Below are 20,841 nucleotides of genomic sequence, written 5' to 3' on the forward strand. Positions count from 1 at the left end.
AGTGAAAAGAGACGAGAGTGAGAGTGGAAAGATGTGCGCGGCTTCAAAGGTAATCCAAGGATCCGACGCTTCTAGGTTTACCCAATATGTATAACATAGCGGCCATCACGTCGCATAACGTTTTGCACGAAGGTGTTGTCTCTAGTAGTATCAGAATGCGACAGCGTCCGAACATAGTAGCGTTGGTGCTCGGGGTGATGGCTTCTCTCTGCACCGCTGAGGATAGCCGGTAGACTCCATGTTCTAGTATGTAGTAGTTTGTTTCAATTGGTATCTCCGAACCAGCTTTGAAGGTGAAAAAACTCGCCCATAGCGGCAAATGCAACGCGCAGAGAGTTGGGAAATACCAGACGCTGAGGGAAATTCGACCCAGACATCCGGCATGGCATACTCGATCATTCAGTCTTCAGCATGAAGGTAGATATAGCTGTATACAGAACAGACAAGATCAATAGAAGAGAATGGGAAGTGAGAAAGAATATCCCTAACAAGCCAATAGGAAGACGATACGATTTTTATGCAATCGCCAGCCAATAGTAATTTGTTTAAATATTACAAGCTCTATTAGTAATGCGATGTTTATATAATAGAGAAAACTCTAGATTTATGAAGTCACGTTACATAACTTTATATTGAACCAATCAGATAATATAAAAGCTTAACTGAACGATATAATTTCCGTTTTTTGACTTCGCTTATCGCTTCGCGAATGAACCGAAAGAGGGAATAGCAACGTCTTGACGCGTTTGAGGGAAGAAACGAAGACGAAGAAGAAGCGATTGACGGAGTGGAAGCAGCGGAAGAAGCTGGGGCAGAGACAGAAGACTCCTTCGGGCTGCAGAAGTCAAGGGTGTGATGATGGAGACAGACCCCTTCTTCTGGTCAATTGATGAAGTGGTCGCGTATCTTTGTCATGGCTCGTTCAAAGACTGGGCTCGTTCCTCTCTACCGCGGCCTGATCCAGCCCAATTAGAGAGCCATCTTCGAGAGAATTATGTGACCGGCGAGGTCCTTTTAACTGAAGTCGATAGAGAGGCCTTGCCTCGCTATCTTGGGTTAAAAGCACTTGGGCATCAAGCCACGATCTTCAAGGCGATCCAGTACTTGAGATCGCGTTCCTCTGAGTTCCACAACGGCACTAATGACTTCTCGAGTCCACAGAATGTTATAGCCGCCTCTCCTGCTCCGATTCACGGCTCCTCTGGTCCTCCTGTGTGCCAAAATAGATCTATAACCTCCGCACATTCTTCCCGCGAGCCTCAAGCTCCGCCGACCAAAAGTGATACCCCTCAGCCTGTCGAGTCCACGCCTAAAGGGCCGGATCTGCTACCTCCTCAACATAAAGAAAATGATGGCAGAAAACGCCGACGGCTCAACTCAAGCGCCATATCGACACAAACTCTCCACAGCATTCCTGAAAACCCTCGCCAAAAGAGATATCTGTGCTCCCAGAAGCAACCTGTTAAAGATGTCTTTTATAAAGGTCTAGAGAGTGACGAAGACAATGATACATTTGGATACGTTCGTCCATCGAATTTCTCTACAGGTCAATCCCGTTTCATCAATAAGCGGATGCAATATTTTCTGAGACAAATGCCACAGCCATTCCCAGAGGATAAAGAAGGATCTCTCGCAATCTTTCCATATGACAAGACAGTTGCCCCGGGTGTCCCGCGCTACTTTACGCTCTATGAGAAGAATGATGGGAAGGTTAATGTTAGGATGGAAGAGGTTGAAAAATGGCCCCACCTCAAGGAAAAAAGTGCTTTGGACTACCTCCTTGTTAAATATCCCCCGCAGGGCGAGGAATTGCCACTGTATGGAGATTCAGGATCCGAAGATTACGACTCCGATACCTGCAGAGATATGGATGAGGCCAGGGACGATGCCGAAGATGAAAATAAGGATGATACCTCTAATCTAATGTCTGCAGCCGAATTAAATGCGATTATTGACAAATTTATCATGGACACTATCGAGAAATGGAAAAGCAACAAGCTACCAATGCATGAAAAAAAGGCATGGGCATTATGGCAGCGGTCAAGGAAAGCTGGGACTGTTCCCGCTGATATTCGTCGAGCTAAAGCTGAAATTGCCCATCTAGATGGGCGTCTAGCCAATTGGTCAAAAGGTATAAAAAGCAACGAGTATGAAAAAAGCGATCATAGCAAGGTGCTGCGGCAATGCGCGTCATTAGAGGTAACGGTGGCACAACGAGAACTTCGGAAATGGCAACTGTCCGTCTTAGAGCTGGGGAAATGCCCTGACAAACCCAGTACTCCTTTCTCTCATCAACAGGTACCCCGACAACGCTTCAAGGATAATGATGAGGAATCCATTGGGTCTGATACTGATGATGCTATGGAAGACGATCCAGACTTTGTGGTGTCGGATGAGGCACACGGCAGCCATGTGGAAGGAATATGCCCCCAAGATAATACAACCATTACTCCTCCACGTCCATCTATGCCAAGCAGAGAAAGCGCTTGCTCACCACCCGGCCCCACTGGTTCAACCCCTATAAATGGCCCGTTTGAAGACGTTGAGCTTGTGGATTTAACTCAAGTAGATCAAGAAGACCAGCAAGAGGTGGTCGAGGAGGATGTTGAAGATCCTGATAAACTAGATATCCATACTCCACCATTAAATCCCGCCGACAGCCCCAAGGACCGGCTTCAGTTTCCCACTTCCTCTCTCCTTCCTAACCCAATACGCGATCAGACCCCTTCTACCACTTCAGAGCTACCCGATTTTAATGATGTTGCTGGAATGGCTGAGGTAAATTGGAATACTTTAACGGAGCGTCGTGATAGGAAACGGCTTCTTGCTAAAACAGTCTATACTCTATCCGAAGAGGAACGGTTGAAGTTAACCTCATTGCTTAGCTCTATGGAAAAAAATGCTTGGCGCAGACGAGTAAGGGAAGCGTTGAGAGCGATTCAAAAGAATAGGCCAGGCAGGATCGCATCTGCGAGTGAAGAGGATAGCTTTTGTTATAGGAGAATGGCTACTCTATATGTCTCATGGCTGAGGATCGAGCAAATACAAGGAAGCAAAGGTATTCGGAAATCACACATAAAGGAAGCCCGTGAGAAAGATGATTTATTTCCTTTCTACAATGATCTAACTGAGATTTTATGCGTTGAACATCCCAAGAGGGCAAAGCGGGAGCCATCCTGCGAAATTGTCAACTCATTACAGAAAATCCCTCAAGAGGGGTCCGCGCAGGCTAACAATCCAATTATTATTGAAGACGAGGAAGATGATCCTTCCGGAAAAGATGCCGATGCACAAGGCAGTACTAGGGCCACTCCACGCAAGAAACGAAAGAGGCCCGTAGCAGAAAGCCGGGAAGCCATGGAGACACAGAACCGGGCACAGCGCCGTGTCGAAGAGCAAGCATCACAGCAGCGGCGTTTACAGGAAGAAGGTGGTATTGAAAATGATGATCCTGAGCGGAAAATTGTTAGTTTTGATGATCCCGTTATCTACTTACATCGCGATCTTGGACGTCGTGTAAAAGAACATCAAATTTCAGGGATTCAGTTTATGTGGAGAGAATTGATCAAAGACGAGAAAAATGAAGGCTGTCTTTTAGCCCATACAATGGGACTGGGGAAAACAATGCAAGTGTAAGTTACATCAACTACCTGCCTTTTATGCCCGTATGTTAACCCTGCAAAGTATCTCTCTCCTGGTAACCATTGCCAATGCGTCTAACTCATCGGATCCAAAAATTAAATTGCAAGTCCCAGAGCGTCTTAGAACATCGCGGACTTTGATTACATGCCCTGCCTCTTTAATAGATAACTGGGAAGAAGAATTCGCTAAGTGGACTCCACCAGATACGAAAACTAGATATAATCTAGGAGAAGTGCGGAAGGTAGTGTCATTGAATCCGTTACAGCGACTTGTTACCATCAATGCTTGGTATACCGAGGGTGGTGTGCTACTAATCAGCCATGAACTTTTACGCCGAATGATACACAATCCCACCCAGAAACCCGACTCTCAAAGGCTACCGCTCGAAAAATGTGAAATTATAAAGTGCCAATTGCTTGATGGCCCAAATATCATTGTTGCAGATGAAGCACACAAGCTAAAAAATGGTGCATCCAATCTTTCAAAAGCGTGCGCCATGTTCAAATCAAAAAGCCGCATAGCTTTAACTGGATCGCCTCTCTCAAATCAGTTAATCGACTATTATCAAATGATTAATTGGATCTCGCCTGGATACCTTGGCACCCTGAAGCAATTCAAAGCCAAATACGAGGAGCCCATTAGAGAAGGACTATACTATGATAGTACCAACTGGGAATATGTGCAGTCTCGGAAAAAACTGGAAGTTTTGAAGAAAGTTCTCGAACCAAAGGTGAATCGAGCCGGTGTATCAGTTATCCAAAAAGATCTTCCTTCAAAGGTTGAATTTGTCATTGTCATTCCAGTAACGCCTCTCCAAGAAGAGACATACAATCAGTTTGTGGCTTTGACTATGGAAGGGAAGGGGGATTTTGAATTCACACGGCTGTGGGCTCTGCTTTCGTATCTAACCCTCTTGTGCCACCACCCTTCATGCTTCCTGCGAAAGCTCCTCGAGAAAAAGAAGGAAAAGAGTGAGGTTAATGATAGGTGGAAAGCTATGGAAGGCAGCCAGGTAGTGGTTGTTCCTTCAGAATCCGAGCCTGAGGCCAACCCCGAGGACAGTCCAACGCTGGCAGAAGTAGAAGATGCGGCCATCGCAACAGAAGAACAAGCCACGATAACAGATGAACTTGTGTCACAATTCGAACAAAAGTTCAAAAGCATTAAAAACCTGGATTCTCCAGAGCATTCTCGCCGTATCCAAATGGTTGGACAAATTGTTGATGAATCTATTAAAGCTGGTGACAAGGTCCTTATATTTTCAGGTTACTTATATACGCTTACTTACATTGGCACAATGTTAGCGGCGAAGGGCCAGAAGTTCTGTCGTCTAGATGGAAAGACGCCGATAGCCACTCGGCAGGCAGCTACAAAAAGCTTCAGTAACTCGGATTCGCAGGTATACCTTATTTCGACGAAAGCTGGGGCGCTTGGCCTCAACATTATTGGCGCAAATCGAGTTATCATTTTTGAATCTGAGTACAATCCAACCTGGGAAGAGCAGGCCATTGGGCGGGCATACCGCCTTGGACAGACAAAGGACGTTTTTGTCTATCGGTTTGTTATGGGAGGAACCTTTGAGGAATTAATACATGAAAAGGGGGTTTTCAAGAAAAATATGGCGCTTCGTGCTGTTGACAAGAAAAATCCCACTCGCTCTACCGGCAAATCTACGAGTGAATTTAGACGCCCTATCCGAAGTGTGAAAAAGCACGACTTATCTGAATTCCGTGGCAAAGACCCAAAAGTGCTAGACAAAATCCTTGCGCAACCAAACGACATTTATAAGATCATCCTAACAGAGACCCTTCATCGAGAGGATGCTGTGCAGTTTACCGCTGAAGAGAAGAATGAAATTCAGGCGGAGTTAGATGACGAGAGATTGGAGCGAAGTGACCCTGTTTTATGGGCAAAGAAGCAGCACGAAAAGAGGTTAGCACAAGAAGAGAGTGTACGCAGGGCACTAGCGCTGTCACGACAGCAGTATCCGCAGCCTTTCCCAGCCATCAGGGCTGGCAACGGTCATCAACCCCAGCCTGGCCAATCTCCTTCACCAATACAATGGCAGCGTCCCTACACCTATAATGGAAATGGTGCTGTAAATGCACAACCTGTGCCAACTATGAGGACTCCAGTTTCTAGTCCGCTACAGTCCTCGACATCTTCCCACATATCAAACCTAGCCCAACCGTTACCACTACCTTCAACGTCATACCAGAGCCTAGCTAGGACAGCACTTCCAACTCAGACAACCCCGTCGCAATCAGCACCAATCCAAACCTCTTCTCCAATTCCGGTTCCACCCGCCTCCATTCAAATGCAGCCTTCAATAGTGCCTTCTCCTGTACCCCCGGCTCCACATCCCAACTCAGGGCAGCAAGGCCCTGAGGCTCGAAGTGTACAGCCACCCCCTCTACCCCCTTCGACCGCCCAGCCATTACAAGATCCTAAAACCAACAGTCCAAAGCAAATAGAGAGGGGAATGAGAGGTAAGTAACTCAACAAGGCAACAGCAATACAAGACATGATCAAGATACTGAATTCAACCTGTTGGGAAGACCAGTCTTCGAGTCCCGAGGATCCAACGAAGTCAAGCTGCAGACAACAATAGGGTATATCCTTTAAACGCTTTCGCTTTACTTTCTTTCCACACGAGCGAGCCTTATTAATCTCGTCTTATCCAGCAATAGTTCCATCATTCCTTTATATCCCCATTCCATGCGTTATCACTCTCCGAATCGCTCGACCTCTTCGTGCTCCAGAAACGTTCACATTGCCGTTGTGGCATGCACTGCTCTTGACTTGTATTTATTCTTCTTTCTTTTCCTTCGTGGCCTTATCTGTCGCCCTTATTTTGCATATGGCCGTTGTTTCTAGTATTTGACCTTGGTTTTATTAAAAAAAGGATTGGTCGCCGGCTCGGGTGTTCATGGGAAAGGGTTAGGTGTCTACCAAGGGATATACTGCATAATAATACCCGTCTGTTTTAGTTGATGTTTTCCTTTGTTGTTTTATGTGCATTTGCGGCGGTTTTGGGCAGTGGCCGTATGTATAATAAATATAAATCACTTGGTCCTGTTTATCTGGATTCTTAAATTCCTAGGTGAGGGGAAATGATGAGTTATAACGGAAAATCTATGTAGACATTGAATCTAGTTGAGGGAAAAGAAAATGATATAAATATTGCAATTATATTCTTGCTCCATCTCACCGAAATAGTTTTTCTAGATCAGCCAGCCTAGATCTCTGCGCCTGGTCTTTGGGGCCAGCCTTCTCTTGGAAAGCAGTGGTCATAAGCTCTCGCTTCTCCTTTTGGATATCAAGAACCCGGTCCTCAATACTATCTTCCATCACAAGTCTCCAAATGGTTGTAGGACGTGTTTGGCCGAGGCGATATACACGATCAACGGCTTGGTCTTCAATAGCCGGTGCCCACCAGCTGTCAGCCAAAATAACCTGGTTGGCAGCTACCAAGTTAAGACCCACGCTGCACACGTTCAAACTGGCAAGCATAACAGTACATTCTGGGTCGTGGGTTAGTTTGCGCATAGCAGCATCACGCTTGGCAGAATTCATCTTTCCATCAATTCGAGCGAAGTTGATATTATTCAAGGAGAGCTGAGGTTCTATCAAGTCGAGGAAAGAGGTCCATTGACTGAAAACCACGGTTTTCGTTCCTAGAACTTGGCCCTTCGCCATCAGGATTTTGATAAGAGCTTGGATTTTACTGCTTGTAGACTCTGAGTCAACTTCAACCTCGTTCGAGTCCTCACCCAGCTCTGCAGCAGGTGATACCAGAGCCGAGCAATCCTTAATCTCAGCACGGCAGAGAGGGCATTTGTGCTGCAGTTCAATTACCTGCTCAATACAAGAGTAGTCAAATGAATGCGCACAGGGCGTGATGACCGGATTATTAAGACTTTCGAGACATATGGAACACTCTTCCTGGCTCTCAATCCTTAACTGCAAGACAGTTTGAAGCGCCTTCATATTTTCAGGAGTTAGCTGAACCACCTTGTCTTTCTCGAGGAGGTCCATAAGTCCCTTCACGCGATCGTGACAAAGCTTCCAATGGTTACAGACTTGACGAAGTCGTAGAAGAACCTCAAGGACATGAGAATATGTGGATTTTCCCTTCTTATTTGAACGGAAATCCATGAAGACTCCTTTAGCCTCGGCCCTAGAAAATTGATATTAGCCAACGGTGAAAAAGTTGAAGATTTAGTAGATACCTACTCAAACATATCGTATTTCTCCTTCTCATGAGGAAGAAATTTAACATGGAGAATATGAGATTCCATTGGCGGAAGGCGTAGGTTTACGAAACTCATATCTTTCCTACGTCGCAAGCAGATGGTAGCCATCAAGGCTTGAAGTAGGAGACTTGCATTCTCGTCACCGGCATTCAGAGGCCGGATTAGTGCACTGTGAAAAACTGGGAGATCCTCCAATCCTCCAGATAGCCTGATAAACTTTCCTTGAGAGTACAGGTCTTTTAGGTTGTTGACAATGGGGGTACCAGTAAGTGACCAGCGTGAGTCTGCCTCGAGCAAACAAGCCGCACGCGCTGCCTTCGTTTTTGGTGTGCGGATTGTATGGCCTTCATCTAAAACCACCCTGCGCCAGTGTACTGAGAATAAGCCTTTCTTGGCTTTTGCCAGCTTTCCAGTTGCCCCTAGTAGCTGTCCGTATTCCGAGGCAAGGGCGCCATATGTTGTAATGACTACATCATATTTAGCTAGGTTAGCTGCTTCCTTTTTACCAGGGCCGTGGTATGTCAGAACGCTCAAAGCATGCTCGTCAAAGATGTGGGCGGCAATCTGATCCCTCCAGTTGCTCATAACACCAAGAGGGGAAATTATCAAAGTGGTCTTGGAGGACTTGGGGGTTTTAGGTGTAGAATTAGCTAAGATGAGTGAGATAATTTGTATCGTTTTACCAAGGCCCATGTCATCTGCCAGGATACCGCCACTTGCAAGCGGTGGTGCACTTGAAGAGGAGTAGTTTGTCGCAATATTCATATATCTCTTGCCGACTCGCTTCCATAACTGCACTATTTCATCCGAACCCTCTTTTGGAAGACTAGGGGATTCGCGGTCAAGCATCCAGGCGAGCCCCTGTCGCTGATAAGGGAGCAACTTCGTAGAGAGCTGAGCAGGGCAATCTGCCATTGGCATCTGCGACAGTTCCGTTTCATCCATGCCAAACTTTTCAACAATCTTTTCTGTTTCTCGGGGGTTAAATGTAATGGATTGAGAAAGAAGCTCATCCAAACTTTCAGTTTGTTGAGTCGGTTCTGTGCCCTGGGAAAGATTCGCAAACATGATGTCCCCTTTCTTTTCTCGAGCAAGTACCTTTGCATTTGCGCGAATCCTTGCAGCATCTTCTTTGGCCTTCTTTGCCTGTTCTTGTTTTAGTTTTCTAATTTCGGCTTTAGCGGCACCAATTGGCAATTTGTCACGCTGCATCTTCTCTATTAGCTGCGCCCTTGCTTCCGGTTCACTTGTCCCAAACAACCGTAGTGTAATAGGGCAATCATATGCTCCAATTTCACCAGATAGTGTGCCTTCCACTAGCAACTCATTCGAGTCCTAAGGGAAATTTAGTATTGCATTCATAGTTACGGGGTACAGTACATCTAATTACCATGTAAGGAGCAAGTCTGCTCACTAGCACGCGAGGTAGATGACCTATTTGGTGGCCCATGACATTATCAACTCTGACAGCATTACTGTCGTACTTGTTGGTGGCTTCCCTTTTGATAAGGACACATTCGCCATACGTAGCATGGCCATTGTAGAATCTCACGCCAACTATCTTTGTTTGAAGGTGGCCTAATGGATTGTCCTAGTCAGCATGCCGGTTTCAAGCTTGTGATAACTGTGACATGATTAGAACAATTCACCGTAAAGTTCAGACGTTAGATATGCTACGTCATCGAGATCCTGGGAATCCTGGGCTGTCTGCATTGCGTTTAGTTCTTCATCCCGCTCCATCTGGGTGCTCGGCTCGCCTTGAGCAATGTCTATGGAGTTTTGGCTCGCCCTCAGCTGCTGGCCATCGGTAGGCGCTTTGGAGCTCTTGCGACTTGGAGATAGTGGGCTATCTCCAGTAAGATCAACTAGACCAATCCGCCGCTTAGACGACATTTTGCACAATGACTTGACTGTATATAATGTTCTTCAGGTCAATTGACCTTTCCAATCGGAAGAAAAGTGACTTTTCTTAAATAATTGAGACAACGTTCTTCACAATGTAACAAGTCACTTTGGCGTGAGTTTTTCCCTTCAACCCAAATATCTTGTGTCAATATCGCGTCACTAAGCATTCAATGGGAAGATATCAATGCAGCAGTGGTATTATAAAGGTAGTTTCACGTTTTAATGCATCTCCGTTGCCCGCAAACGCATAAACATCAACTTTTTCGAAGTAACAAACCGTCATAAGAAACGGAAAATGTGATGCGTATAAGATGATGACTAAACTAAATCAATGTTAATGATTATATAAGCCAAACAATATCACGTGAAATATATTGACGCGCGGTTAAATAAACGTCAAACTTTAAGTTTCATCTTTTTTTTTGGTGTTTGAATTTCAATTCCTCAAGCGACTCACTTTTGCCATTCTTTGGCCCAAAAACCTTGGACTTTGAAATATTATACCGAACAATATTAATACAGCCCAGCTGGTGGAATAAGCGCGATGACGGTAATGATGTAGACCCTGGCTTCCTGGATACCTGCGTGTGGTTACTCAATCGCCACCTTGGGCATCAATCCATTCACATCTCAAAGCATTGCCATCTGAACGAATGGTTGGCATAACATACCTCCTGTCAGAAGTCCCATTTATGATACTATTCTTTAATTCACAGCAGTTCGGGATGGCAACTGCTTTAGCCGATGTGTGTGGGGTCAAGCCATCTACAGCTTTTACGTACATGGGTGAAAACTTCGGAAATGCATTGTGGCCAGTTGACATAAAAGGGGGTTCTTTTCGGAGTGCGTTTTACTTAATTATCAAGGGAACAGCTCCAACCAAGTTCAGTGACGTTATCCCACAGGCTGGTATGCAACAGGCTAGCGATTACCGCAAATGAGTGCCTTATAAGACTCCGCGACTATCAGCAGAAGATTTGAACGTGCACATGACGTATATATCAGAGTACATATTTTCCATTGGCCAAGAGGTAGATCGCAAAACACATTTGGTATTGGGATATCTGTATGGATGGATATAATAGTTTGCTGCCCAATTTGGCGAATGTGATCAACCTATGGACGTTAGAAAAAAATCCAAAACCGCTGCAATAGTTAAACACCGGTCAACGCGGTTATCCCACTTGACTAAGGCTCTTGTCCACCCATTCACCATTTGCTTAAGCTATCAACAATTAGAGCCGTCAATATATACAATAAACATTACTAGCCAAGAGTATGCTGGGTCAAGCCACTTGATGGTCAGGAGCCGAGCCAGCCGTCACTCTAGCAAATCCGCAAGTGACAGCCAATGATGGTTCGACTCTGATACAAAAGAAATTCCAGCCATAACCCCTATTTATGACGGTTAGACAAAGGGATGTTTTTACAGGAAAAGAGTCGAACCCGTCTTGTCGCTAGTTTCGCCGACTCCCCAGCTTGGAGACTCAGCCTGGTGAGCTGCTTCAAGTATGGACACCTCCTATAACGCTGCTGTGAAGGAATTCCTGCGCTACCGAAGAGAGCTCCTTGCGAACAGCATCGAATCTGGAGAATTCCAACATTTGGTGTTTCCCCGGGACTTCGCATCAGTCCCCATCGTTCTCCTCGCTCTGTTTATCAAGTGGCCTTGCAATGGCCCTTTCAAATATACAAGACATCTACTTTACTTCTATTCCCTATACTTGAACGTATATGTCATTATACACTGCCGGTCTTTAATGGTCTTGGGTGGTTACGGCGTCGGGCTGATATTCTCCTGGCTCAGCATATGGAGTGCTGCCTTGCTCCTGTTCAACGATGTGCAGGGGAGTTTTAAGAGGATTGAACGGTCCTTTGTGCCACTTAAAGCTGTGAAGTCGGATTTGCCTAATGAACTGAATGAGAAACTAGGCTCTGATTCGGCCGGATTAAGGATTACTCAAAACCAGTCCAACTATACCCATGGGCAGGCGAATGGCACGACGACTAGTGGCAAGCTGGTGCAGCGGTTTAGATGGCAAGGCTATCCAAAGTCTCTGGGTCATCGGTTCAGCTGGATCATCGATGTTTTCCTCAGTCACAGGGGACCTCACTGGAACTGGAGGCCAAAAGACTTCCCGCCTCTCCCTAAACAAGTGCAGTCCCAGCTTGCTCGTGACAAAGACACAGAACTTAGTGAAGATGAGCTTTGGGAAGAAGATAACAGGGCCAACCTAATGGCTACCCTCTGTAGAACGCTGGTCTATTACTTCTGTCTCGACTTATTGAAAGTTATAGTAATAAGGGATCCGTACTTTGTGGGCTACATCGACAGCCCGCCACCCCCTTTTCTGGACTTCTGTGGATTCCTTGCACCTATGGTAGCCCGTCTTTACCGTTCCACCGTCAACGGTATGGCCGTCTATTTTGCAGTAGTGTTCCCTACATCACTCTCTGCAACTGTCTTTCTTGCCATCTCCCGAACACCGCTTCGATTCAAGACGAGAATACCATTCGAAGCTTCGTTTCTTTACCCGCCATACTTCGGGGACCTCCTGTCTTCTATTTTGGACAGAGGATTGATAGGACTATGGGGTACATGTTGGCATAAGCACTTTCGGGCTGGGTTTTTGGCCCCGGGTAATTGGGTCAAGTCTGTGGTTTTTCTCAAGCTCAATGGAGGGATACAATGGCCACCATTGATATTCTGGGGCCTTCAGGTTTTCATCTCTTTTACCTTGAGTGGAATTGTGCATTTTGCAGGCAGCTATACTCAGATGGCCCCGACAAACCCGTCGAGGCAGTTTCTATTCTTCGCACTCCAGATCGTTGGTATCTTTTTACAGGTGCTTATCGAGAAGCTATCCAAACGATTGATGCCTTTCGAGGTTCCGTTGTGGCTAAAACAGTTATCAAAGGGCACGTTTGTTTTTGTCTGGATGGCTTGTTCTAGCCCTCTGCTTTGTGATGACTTCGTGATTGGGAGAGTTTGGGTAGAAGAGCCGGTGCCCTATAGCCTAATTCGTGCTATGGGGTTCGCTACAGGAACCGGTGGTGCGATGCGCTGGGAAGCTGAGCCCATACGATGGTGGGGGGGAGAAAGATGGTGGGAGCGAGGTATAATTTTGTAGACCTCTTTTTGTTATTAGTACAAAGCATAGATATAAAGTTGAGTTTCACCCTGTGGATTCAACACATAGAGCTGGTGAGTTGTCCAGTAGAACGCTGGAGCAAATATTAAAAATGGGAATCTAGATAGTTGAATTGTTAATTTACCATAGTTCTCTACCTCCTGATCATGATGTCCCATGATCTAGTCTAAAAAACGCCAACAAAAATGTTACTTTTGTATCGTCCACAGCATACTATTCATCATCTTCGTCAGTATCAGACTCTATATTTAACTGAGGGATCTCATCATCACTCTCTGTATCTGCCATATGAGTTTCTTCATGGTTCTGGACTGCCCTTGGTGGTAGGTTAGGCTCTGAGATTTTGTTCGGAATAGGATGTTTTGTCTCTGGTTCCGGGAATTCGTTCACTTTCAAGATATCTTGATCACTTAAACTAGCCAGTGGCCTTGATGGAACGTCAACTTCTGCAGCCTGCTGGCTTGGCAAGGCATCTGAGGCTATCGGCAGGTCATCCTGCACCCGAGGTCGTTTGTCTGGTTGAGAGGAAGTAATACGAAGGGTATTATCAATATCTTCCGGGTGCCTTCGTTTGTTCCCGATTGCCATGTCCTTTGGCGGTGTAGCTGTTTCAGCAGGAACAGACGCATGGCGGGCCCCAAGCTTTTCTGCTAGAGACTCACGCGGGTCAACTTTTGGCATGCTCTTCATCTCACTATTGTATGCCTCTGCCTCATCTTCCATTTCATCATGCTCAAGTTCAAGATTTCCCCTTCTGCCTGCCCCTGTGATTATCACTGGCATACGGGGTCGAAGTAAGCCTTCAATTTTTGAATTACTAGGCTGGTTTCTTGCAAGGAAAGGAAGGACACTGGGATGGCCACGTTGAGATTCCGAGGAAGATATCGGATTAAGAACACTGGCCATCATTAGATCACTGTTGGCTGTGACTATCGACGTGCGATCAATCTTCGCACGAAGTGATAACGGAATAAGCTCTGTGGGAATGTATGTGAGAACGTCAAGTAACAACTTGGTAGATTCCTTTGTCAGGGTGTCAGGCTCAACGTTAGCATGAGCCCCCGGGTTTGTTTTCGACTTGCTCTCTAAGAATGCATCTGCATTGGAAGTTACGGCAGCACCTGATTTTCCGTTGCCCCCCGAGACGATTTTTTCTGTGACGGCAGAATCTTTCAGTGGCCTTAGGTCGTTACATGAAGTGGAAATAACTGGGGCTAATGATGAAACTCCAGGTTTGGTCAAAGTTGGTCCCAGAATAGCGAGAGACGCAGAAACACACCCGTATGCTGCTTTTCGAACAGATCGGTTAAAACTCGAAGATGAAAACACCCACATAGTCTGCTCTAAGCAATTTCGGGCAATTGCTGAGCTCTCCGAGCCAAAGAGTTCAAGAATAGTTTGTTGTAAATCCAGAGTGGCAGCATGTATGGAAGGTATTACACTCCATAATGCCTCTTTTTCGTCTCTGCCTATCTCAGGGTTAGTAGAAGTAGCATCGTCCCCAGAGGTTGAAGCTGGCACAATAATGGATGCTAGCCGAGATATTAAATCAAGAATTGAGCCAATGGGTATAGAGACGGTTGCATGCGATCTTGACTTGAGGAAACTGGACAAAAGCTCTAATAGGCCTATTAATTGCCCACTTCCTTGCTGTATGCCAGCCCACCTAGGGAGGCCGAGAGGGTCAGGTCCGTCGTCACCAACGAGTGTATCGGAAGGCTTATGGCCTGTTCCCTGACGTAGTGTAGAATCAACAGATTCCCAATGTTCTACAATTGCCCTAAACAGGTGGTCCGCCGTTCGATGGGTAGCTAGGATTGTGGTTCGAATAGCCTTGATCCATTCCTCATTTGCTGTATTCTTGGGTGCACACTGATGCAGTGATATGAAGAGTTGCTGGGCGGCCCATCCAGTTGATTCGGGTACAACGTTTCGAGAACACGAGGAAGCAATTAGCGGTAGAACAAGGCTATGAATCTGCGCTGAGAAAGGCCGGAAAATTGTTGGGTGGTTCGGAAGGAGTGTTAACAAAGAGCAGAATACTGCGTCAATTAAAGGGTTTCCATATTTCAAGTTCCTTCGCGCATCTGCTGCAACCTTGGTGGATATAATATTTAGGCAAGCCGTTATGAATTGCGGTAGAGTAGGCGTTGTTATCTCCCGAGTCAACGTTGGATAAGGGTGCGTAAGTTGAAATATCCGTGTGAGACATAAGATACTAAGCCTTTTCAGCGATAATGGGTCAGGTTTCTATCGACTTAGCTGTTAGTACTGAAGTGTTTCATTCTGCTATAACCATAAGTTCGATGAACCTACCCCTAATATAGCAAGAATAGAGCGAGCCCAGGTCTCGCATCCACGCAGAATCTCCCATTTACCAGACTCCACCATCGATTTCACAAGAACCACGCCGGTCCAACGTCCTTCAACCGTCCTATCCTGCAGCAAGCTTGTGATGCGGGCCTTCAATTTCTGGATGAGCAGTGCTCTGTCCGGCTCCCCGGGGGGTTGACTCCGGTTTGTAGGCGCAGATAGAATCACACTGCATTCACTAATAGTAGTAGCAATATATTCCGCCGTCAATGGCAACTCCTTCGCGGGGGTCGAGCATAGGTTGTGCACTGCGGCACGTAAAGCTATGGCCGCTGCCATCTCGCCGCCAATGGACCTTGTAGACAGTCTATATAGATAGCAACCACATAAACAGAAGCAAGCGAATCCTTCCAGTAGAAATTTCGGATATCAATGGTCAGCAACAGAATAAGCAAAGCTCTGCTTGGGTGATGCGCGAAGTTTGGAGCAGCAAAGTTGATATTTTTTTTTCCTTAAGTTCGTCACGCTAAGGATTTTGAAGGGACAACGAACTATGGAGTGACGTTCGATCCTACAAACAACAACAGCGCACTCAGCCAAAGCCATTCCGGGGTCACCGAGCCCTTGATGTGACGGTCTTTAAGTGTTCTCGGTGAATATACAGTCTTTTTTTAACCAGGCCATGCTGTTGGTCCATGAGCTCTCCTTTTACCCCAAGAAACTATGACCGTAAGTGTGTATTGAGCCACCCGATTTGCACTTCTCCGGATGCTAATAATGTACGTCTACAGCAAATCCAGATTACGGAGAAGGCTCAGCGCTATATAAATTTGCTAGACACGGCGAGATGCAATCAAAACTGGCATGAAGTACCTGGTTTGGTCCGAAAGATCGTTAAGCATGCCCCTGGACGGAGATGTATGTTCGTTCCTAGGATGTGAGCGCTTCTCATCCTCCACCTTGCTAATATATACCTCTATTCTTTCATAGGTTTAATTCAAACTGCACAGGCAGAAGCTCAGATAGTAGAGTACTGCAGAAAACGAACCTCGATAGGCAGTGCCGCGAACGAGCAGAGTGCCAATAACCTCCGAGAATGCATACCAGGACTTCAGTCTGTACAAGACGACGAGCAGAATACACCCCAAGATACCTTCCAGGCGCAAGTTTGTTTAGCATGGTTGTTCTGGGAATTGTCTGACCCGGATGAAGCGACGGCAAGCCTACCTAGGAATTTTGAGTCCACTGTACAGGCTTTAACTAGCAGTGAGCAACCGTTGTCGCCATGGACAGAAGTGTGTATTGTGCAAGGAGGCTATCTGAAAGGTGATTAAACGCTATATGTTCCGGACTCTCTCAGTGGCTACTAATAGGTGTATAGGTGCCGCGGAGGAACTGTCATCAGGGAAAGAAAATGCACTGCAGACATTCAAATCAACATTTTCGTGGGCTGCCACTCCTGCATCCGCCCACGCCTCTAACCCTCAGCTTTTGTTCTGGTCAGAACAGTACCTGGCAAGGGCCTCGATGTTAGCCTACGAATTGTTCATATCAAAATCACCAAATTATGATGAGGCCAACCTCGAATTTGGGTTACGATCTCTTCGACTTTGGGCCTCCCATCCAGATATAAAAGGCAATGACCCTGCAATAGCCGCAGATATTACTCCAACAAATTCAAGTTCCAAGACTTCGCTATGGCGGGCGTACTATGACCTTCTCTCAATAATCTTACAAAACGAACTCCAATACCCACCCATGTCAGACGCACCAAAACGAGTACAGCTCTCAGCGGAGTTTCGAAGAATAGAGGCAACTTGCGAAAACGTTCTCCTAAGGCACTCTAAATTTCCAAAGGCCAATGTTGCTAACCAAGAAGTCGAGTTATGGGTGAAGCAAGTCATTCGCAATTGGAAAGTATTCTGTGGCGAGGAATGGCGTGATGATGATTTTGGAGAAGGAGGGCAAGGTGCAATCTCCCGAAATGTTTTGGACGTAAGAATTCTCCCTGGAGGTTATGACATCTTATCTAGCTATACCACATTGACGCTAACATTGACGACAGATACTATATCGCGCTGCAACCAAAACATTCCATTCTACATTAATTCTTAGGGAATTATTTCACGTACATGCCGCTTTGGCAGAGTTTGACCTGGCCCTCCATGCTTTGGATACATATATCCATTTAGTAAAAGATGCAAAGGAAAGGTCTGAACATTCTAGTCATATGAGGGAGGTTGAAAACCCTGAACTTTTCATATATACGCTGTCAGAGGGATTGATTATGCTTTGTTGCTTTGGATCCCGAAAAGAGGCAGAGAAAATTAAGGAACTCACTGACTTATTAGATGAGGCACTGAGTGAACAAATACAATCAAATGGCCATGGCCCAGCTCATACCAACGCCCGTTATGGTGAAACTAGGATATCTGTTCAAGGGACCTCCTTTGCCTATCGAGCTATGGGCATTGGACTAGCTACATGGGCTAGATGGACTCCTATTAGCGAATCCAGGGCAGAACTTCAAGCGAATGCCATCTGTGCCCTGGAGAAGGCTTTAGTGACAGAACATGAACCTAACCCGGCCACGGTATTTGCTCTTGCTATGCTACGTGCAGAAACAAGGGATCTGGATGGCGCCATTGACCTTGTTCGTGCGGCGCTAAGCTCGTCAAACACTGAAGACGGCGCAGACCAAGTGGACACTCGTTCAGTAATTAACCATGGGGGGAGAGATATCGTTCCGTTATGGCATTTGCTTGCCCTTCTACTTAGCTCGAAGGAGGACTTTAAAACCGCAGCCAATGCCTGTGATGTTGTATTCGAGATGGTCTCAACAGAAAAACTGCTCCATAAGCAAAGTACTCTTCGGCATCTTCGTAACTCAAATGGAAAAGACGAGGCCACACAACCGATAGCTCTTGCTGGCGAAGGACAACACTCCAGGTTTCCAGATATAGAAACACGTGAAAGGGAGAGCATGGTCGAGCTACGTATGACGCAGCTTACACTCGTGGATGTTGTCCGCGGCCCAGAGGCCGCCCTGAATTATAGCGATGAACTGATAGGGCTATTTGGCCAACTTTTTGCTGGTGTTGGACTAGCAGATATTGAAGTTAAAGACAACTCAAATCATCTAACTCCCCCAAAAACTGCATCTGGGACCATTAGAACTGGACGGGGGAGTATCTTTGGCCGGAAGAAATCTCAGAGACCGCCAGTGGACCAAGAGGGTGCGGTACGTAATGAGACTGGCACAACACCCGGAATCACGTCAACGATACCTGATAAAGAATTAACTGCTGCTACACCAGCCATCCAAGTTACAACTGATGAACAAGGATCTCCCTCAGTGCAGCCTCGCGGCCGGTCTCGCCAGGGCTCCCTGCTGCGAAAAGATGGAAAACTTTTACAGAAGATTCACCGTCTTGAAGGAAGCAATTCCAAAACCCTCGAAAAGGACTTGGTCTATCCAAATGAGCAGAATGACTCTGCTAGGCAAACCTTACCACCCGTTCCTCATAATATGAAACATACAGACGAACCAGCTCCTGCTGGGCACCCGAACCAGCCACCAATACAGGACATTAGGATGCCTACAAACTGTCAATCTAGCTCACTCAATAAAGCACTAACTAGGTTTCCAAGAGTCCAGGAGCAGAAACATTCCCTTTGCCTCCTTGTCAAGGTATGGCTGTTTATTTCCGACCTTTACCGGAAGGCCCTGTTGTTTGAAGACGCAATGGAAGCTTGTAACGAGGCATCTACGCATGCTAGCCGTATAGAAGGACTCATTGCAACACAGGAATCTTCTGCAAGGGCTTTCGCTGATGAGGGATGGGGTGGCACCAAGTCTCCAGATGAGATCTGGGGTGATATTTATGCGGAGCGCGGGTACATCACTCAGGCACAATCCAAGCCGTATGATGCCATCAAGCACTTTGAAGAAGCACTTACGCATTATCCGGACCATCCACGAGCCACGGTTGGCTTGGCTACACTGCTTCTTGACATTCACGACCAGACCTTACCGGCAGAAGAACCTGCTCCACCACCTTTACCTGATATTTCAAACATCTCTCTCCATTCGCCTTCACGTCAGCAAGGGCTGGCAACAGATACCCTGGGCACAATAGACGCTAAAGACACTTCTACAGCCACATTACCTAACGACACGCCTGAGTCGCTTAATCGTCTTGCTGCCAGAGACAGGGCCTATGGACTACTCTCTGCCCTAACAAAGCTTGGCACTGCATGGGATAACTCAGAAGCGTGGTTTGCATTGTCTAGAGCGTATGAACAAGGGGGCCAGATCGAAAAGGCAAAGGAGGTACTGTGGTGGTGTATTGATCTCGAGAACGGCCGGCCAGTTCGACATTGGTGGAACGCTGGGTCTGGTGGTTATGTGCTTTGAAATTACTTCTCAATTTGTTCGAGGCGTATTCGACTGCATTTTGGCTATCCAGTATATAACTTACAATTTATCCTTCTTGTCATTTAAAATTTTCCACACTCTCCCATGTAACTAGAATTAGATTTAGAGCGTAAAAATGATTTGAAATAAGGTCAGGTTGCCCGATAATTCATCTTATATACATATCCGCTTAAGCGGGCCCCAGGGTCTAATTGGCATTTCAGTGGAAACAGATATTGGTCTTCAGGGCAAGGCAAGCTTCTTAGCCCATTATCGGGGCGCAGCAACTGGTTCCCAGGCAGAGTATTTTGGTTTTACACTATATTTATTCAAGATGTATTAGTATTGGAGAACATTAAGAAGAAAGGGGAGCTAAGGCTGCTAACGTTGAGTATGGTTTGTATGCAGCCCGAGTCATGGTCATGTTGGGCCTATGTTCTGGGGTCTCCCATTTTCGTACACCGGTTTGTATGATTGCATCTTGCGTTGGTGGTTTGTCAACCATGTACGAGATCCAAGCGTGCCTATATCAAATTGGAGTCAGAGGCTGCCTTATCAATATACAAGGTAATAGAAACTGACCATCCAGGGTCGATATGCGAGGCATCAAGATCATTCTCCTTGTAGTCAACCCATCGAGTTCGAACTAAATTGTGTTAACACCCATCCAGCAGATTATATCAAAAGATAGCAGACGACGTACGAGGCAGTTCTTCGTTGTTTTCAAAATATTTGTTCCCGTAACGATCGATGGCTACGAGGGTGCCGGCCTTAGTATCACCTGGGTTGGAACTCGTCAGCAATGGCTTCCAAATAACCATGAATAACAAACGTACCGATATACTATAAAATAGATCAGGCGTAAATTTAGCATCTACATCCCCCTTGCCCTATATTCTTTCGCAATCCCCATCTCGGAGGCTAACTTACATGAAGTTGGTGGCCATAATCCTGTGGAACGTCGATTAGCCATGGACATTGTATACTAGGGGTAATGCTTACCTTGATCCCAATTTTCCACAAGTTCCGTAATGTCCTAGTAATGGTCGACATGGTGACGGCGGACGGTGCCTTTTCCCTTAAGTTGGTCTCTGTCGTTGACGTCGAAGTTCGCGGCTTTTCGTTTGGTTTGTTCGGACTGGCGCGAGAAGCCAAA

At 46.2% G+C, this 20,841-nt stretch overlaps 6 protein-coding genes across 6 annotated transcripts; 3 read left to right on the forward strand and 3 right to left on the reverse strand.

Moving 5' to 3' along the window:
* Positions 1–855: 855 nt before the first annotated feature.
* MCYG_06886 (chromatin-remodeling complex ATPase chain isw-1) lies at positions 856–6,267 on the forward strand (the record flags this gene model as incomplete). Its single annotated transcript, XM_002844876.1, has 3 exons — positions 856–3,632; positions 3,685–6,131; positions 6,176–6,267. 3 exons carry the CDS (start codon positions 856–858, stop codon positions 6,265–6,267), a joined length of 5,316 nt encoding a protein of 1,771 aa, XP_002844922.1.
* Positions 6,268–6,849: 582 nt separating this feature from the next.
* On the reverse strand, positions 6,850–9,791 carry MCYG_06887 (DNA repair protein RAD5; the record flags this gene model as incomplete). Its single annotated transcript, XM_002844877.1, has 4 exons — positions 6,850–7,822; positions 7,879–9,233; positions 9,289–9,476; positions 9,548–9,791. The coding sequence occupies 4 exons, from the start codon at positions 9,789–9,791 to the stop codon at positions 6,850–6,852; spliced, it is 2,760 nt and encodes a 919-aa protein (XP_002844923.1).
* A 1,523-nt stretch (positions 9,792–11,314) lies between these two features.
* Positions 11,315–12,934, forward strand: MCYG_06888 (conserved hypothetical protein; the record flags this gene model as incomplete). Its single annotated transcript, XM_002844878.1, has 1 exon — positions 11,315–12,934. One exon carries the CDS (start codon positions 11,315–11,317, stop codon positions 12,932–12,934), a length of 1,620 nt encoding a protein of 539 aa, XP_002844924.1.
* Positions 12,935–13,168: 234 nt separating this feature from the next.
* MCYG_06889 (conserved hypothetical protein) lies at positions 13,169–15,607 on the reverse strand (the record flags this gene model as incomplete). The annotated part of the gene is made up of 2 exons (XM_002844879.1): positions 13,169–15,205; positions 15,272–15,607. 2 exons carry the CDS (start codon positions 15,605–15,607, stop codon positions 13,169–13,171), a joined length of 2,373 nt encoding a protein of 790 aa, XP_002844925.1.
* A 356-nt stretch (positions 15,608–15,963) lies between these two features.
* Positions 15,964–19,685, forward strand: MCYG_06890 (conserved hypothetical protein; the record flags this gene model as incomplete). Its single annotated transcript, XM_002844880.1, has 5 exons — positions 15,964–16,005; positions 16,060–16,186; positions 16,259–16,594; positions 16,650–17,263; positions 17,334–19,685. The coding sequence occupies 5 exons, from the start codon at positions 15,964–15,966 to the stop codon at positions 19,683–19,685; spliced, it is 3,471 nt and encodes a 1,156-aa protein (XP_002844926.1).
* A 270-nt stretch (positions 19,686–19,955) lies between these two features.
* Positions 19,956–20,738, reverse strand: MCYG_06891 (NADH:ubiquinone oxidoreductase kD subunit; the record flags this gene model as incomplete). The annotated part of the gene is made up of 7 exons (XM_002844881.1): positions 19,956–20,004; positions 20,072–20,209; positions 20,268–20,331; positions 20,389–20,466; positions 20,504–20,528; positions 20,616–20,636; positions 20,688–20,738. The coding sequence occupies 7 exons, from the start codon at positions 20,736–20,738 to the stop codon at positions 19,956–19,958; spliced, it is 426 nt and encodes a 141-aa protein (XP_002844927.1).
* Positions 20,739–20,841: the final 103 nt, after the last annotated feature.

Source organism: Microsporum canis, genomic scaffold, assembly GCF_000151145.1.
Source record: "Microsporum canis CBS 113480 supercont1.6 genomic scaffold, whole genome shotgun sequence".
Classification (NCBI taxonomy): domain Eukaryota; kingdom Fungi; phylum Ascomycota; class Eurotiomycetes; order Onygenales; family Arthrodermataceae; genus Microsporum; species Microsporum canis.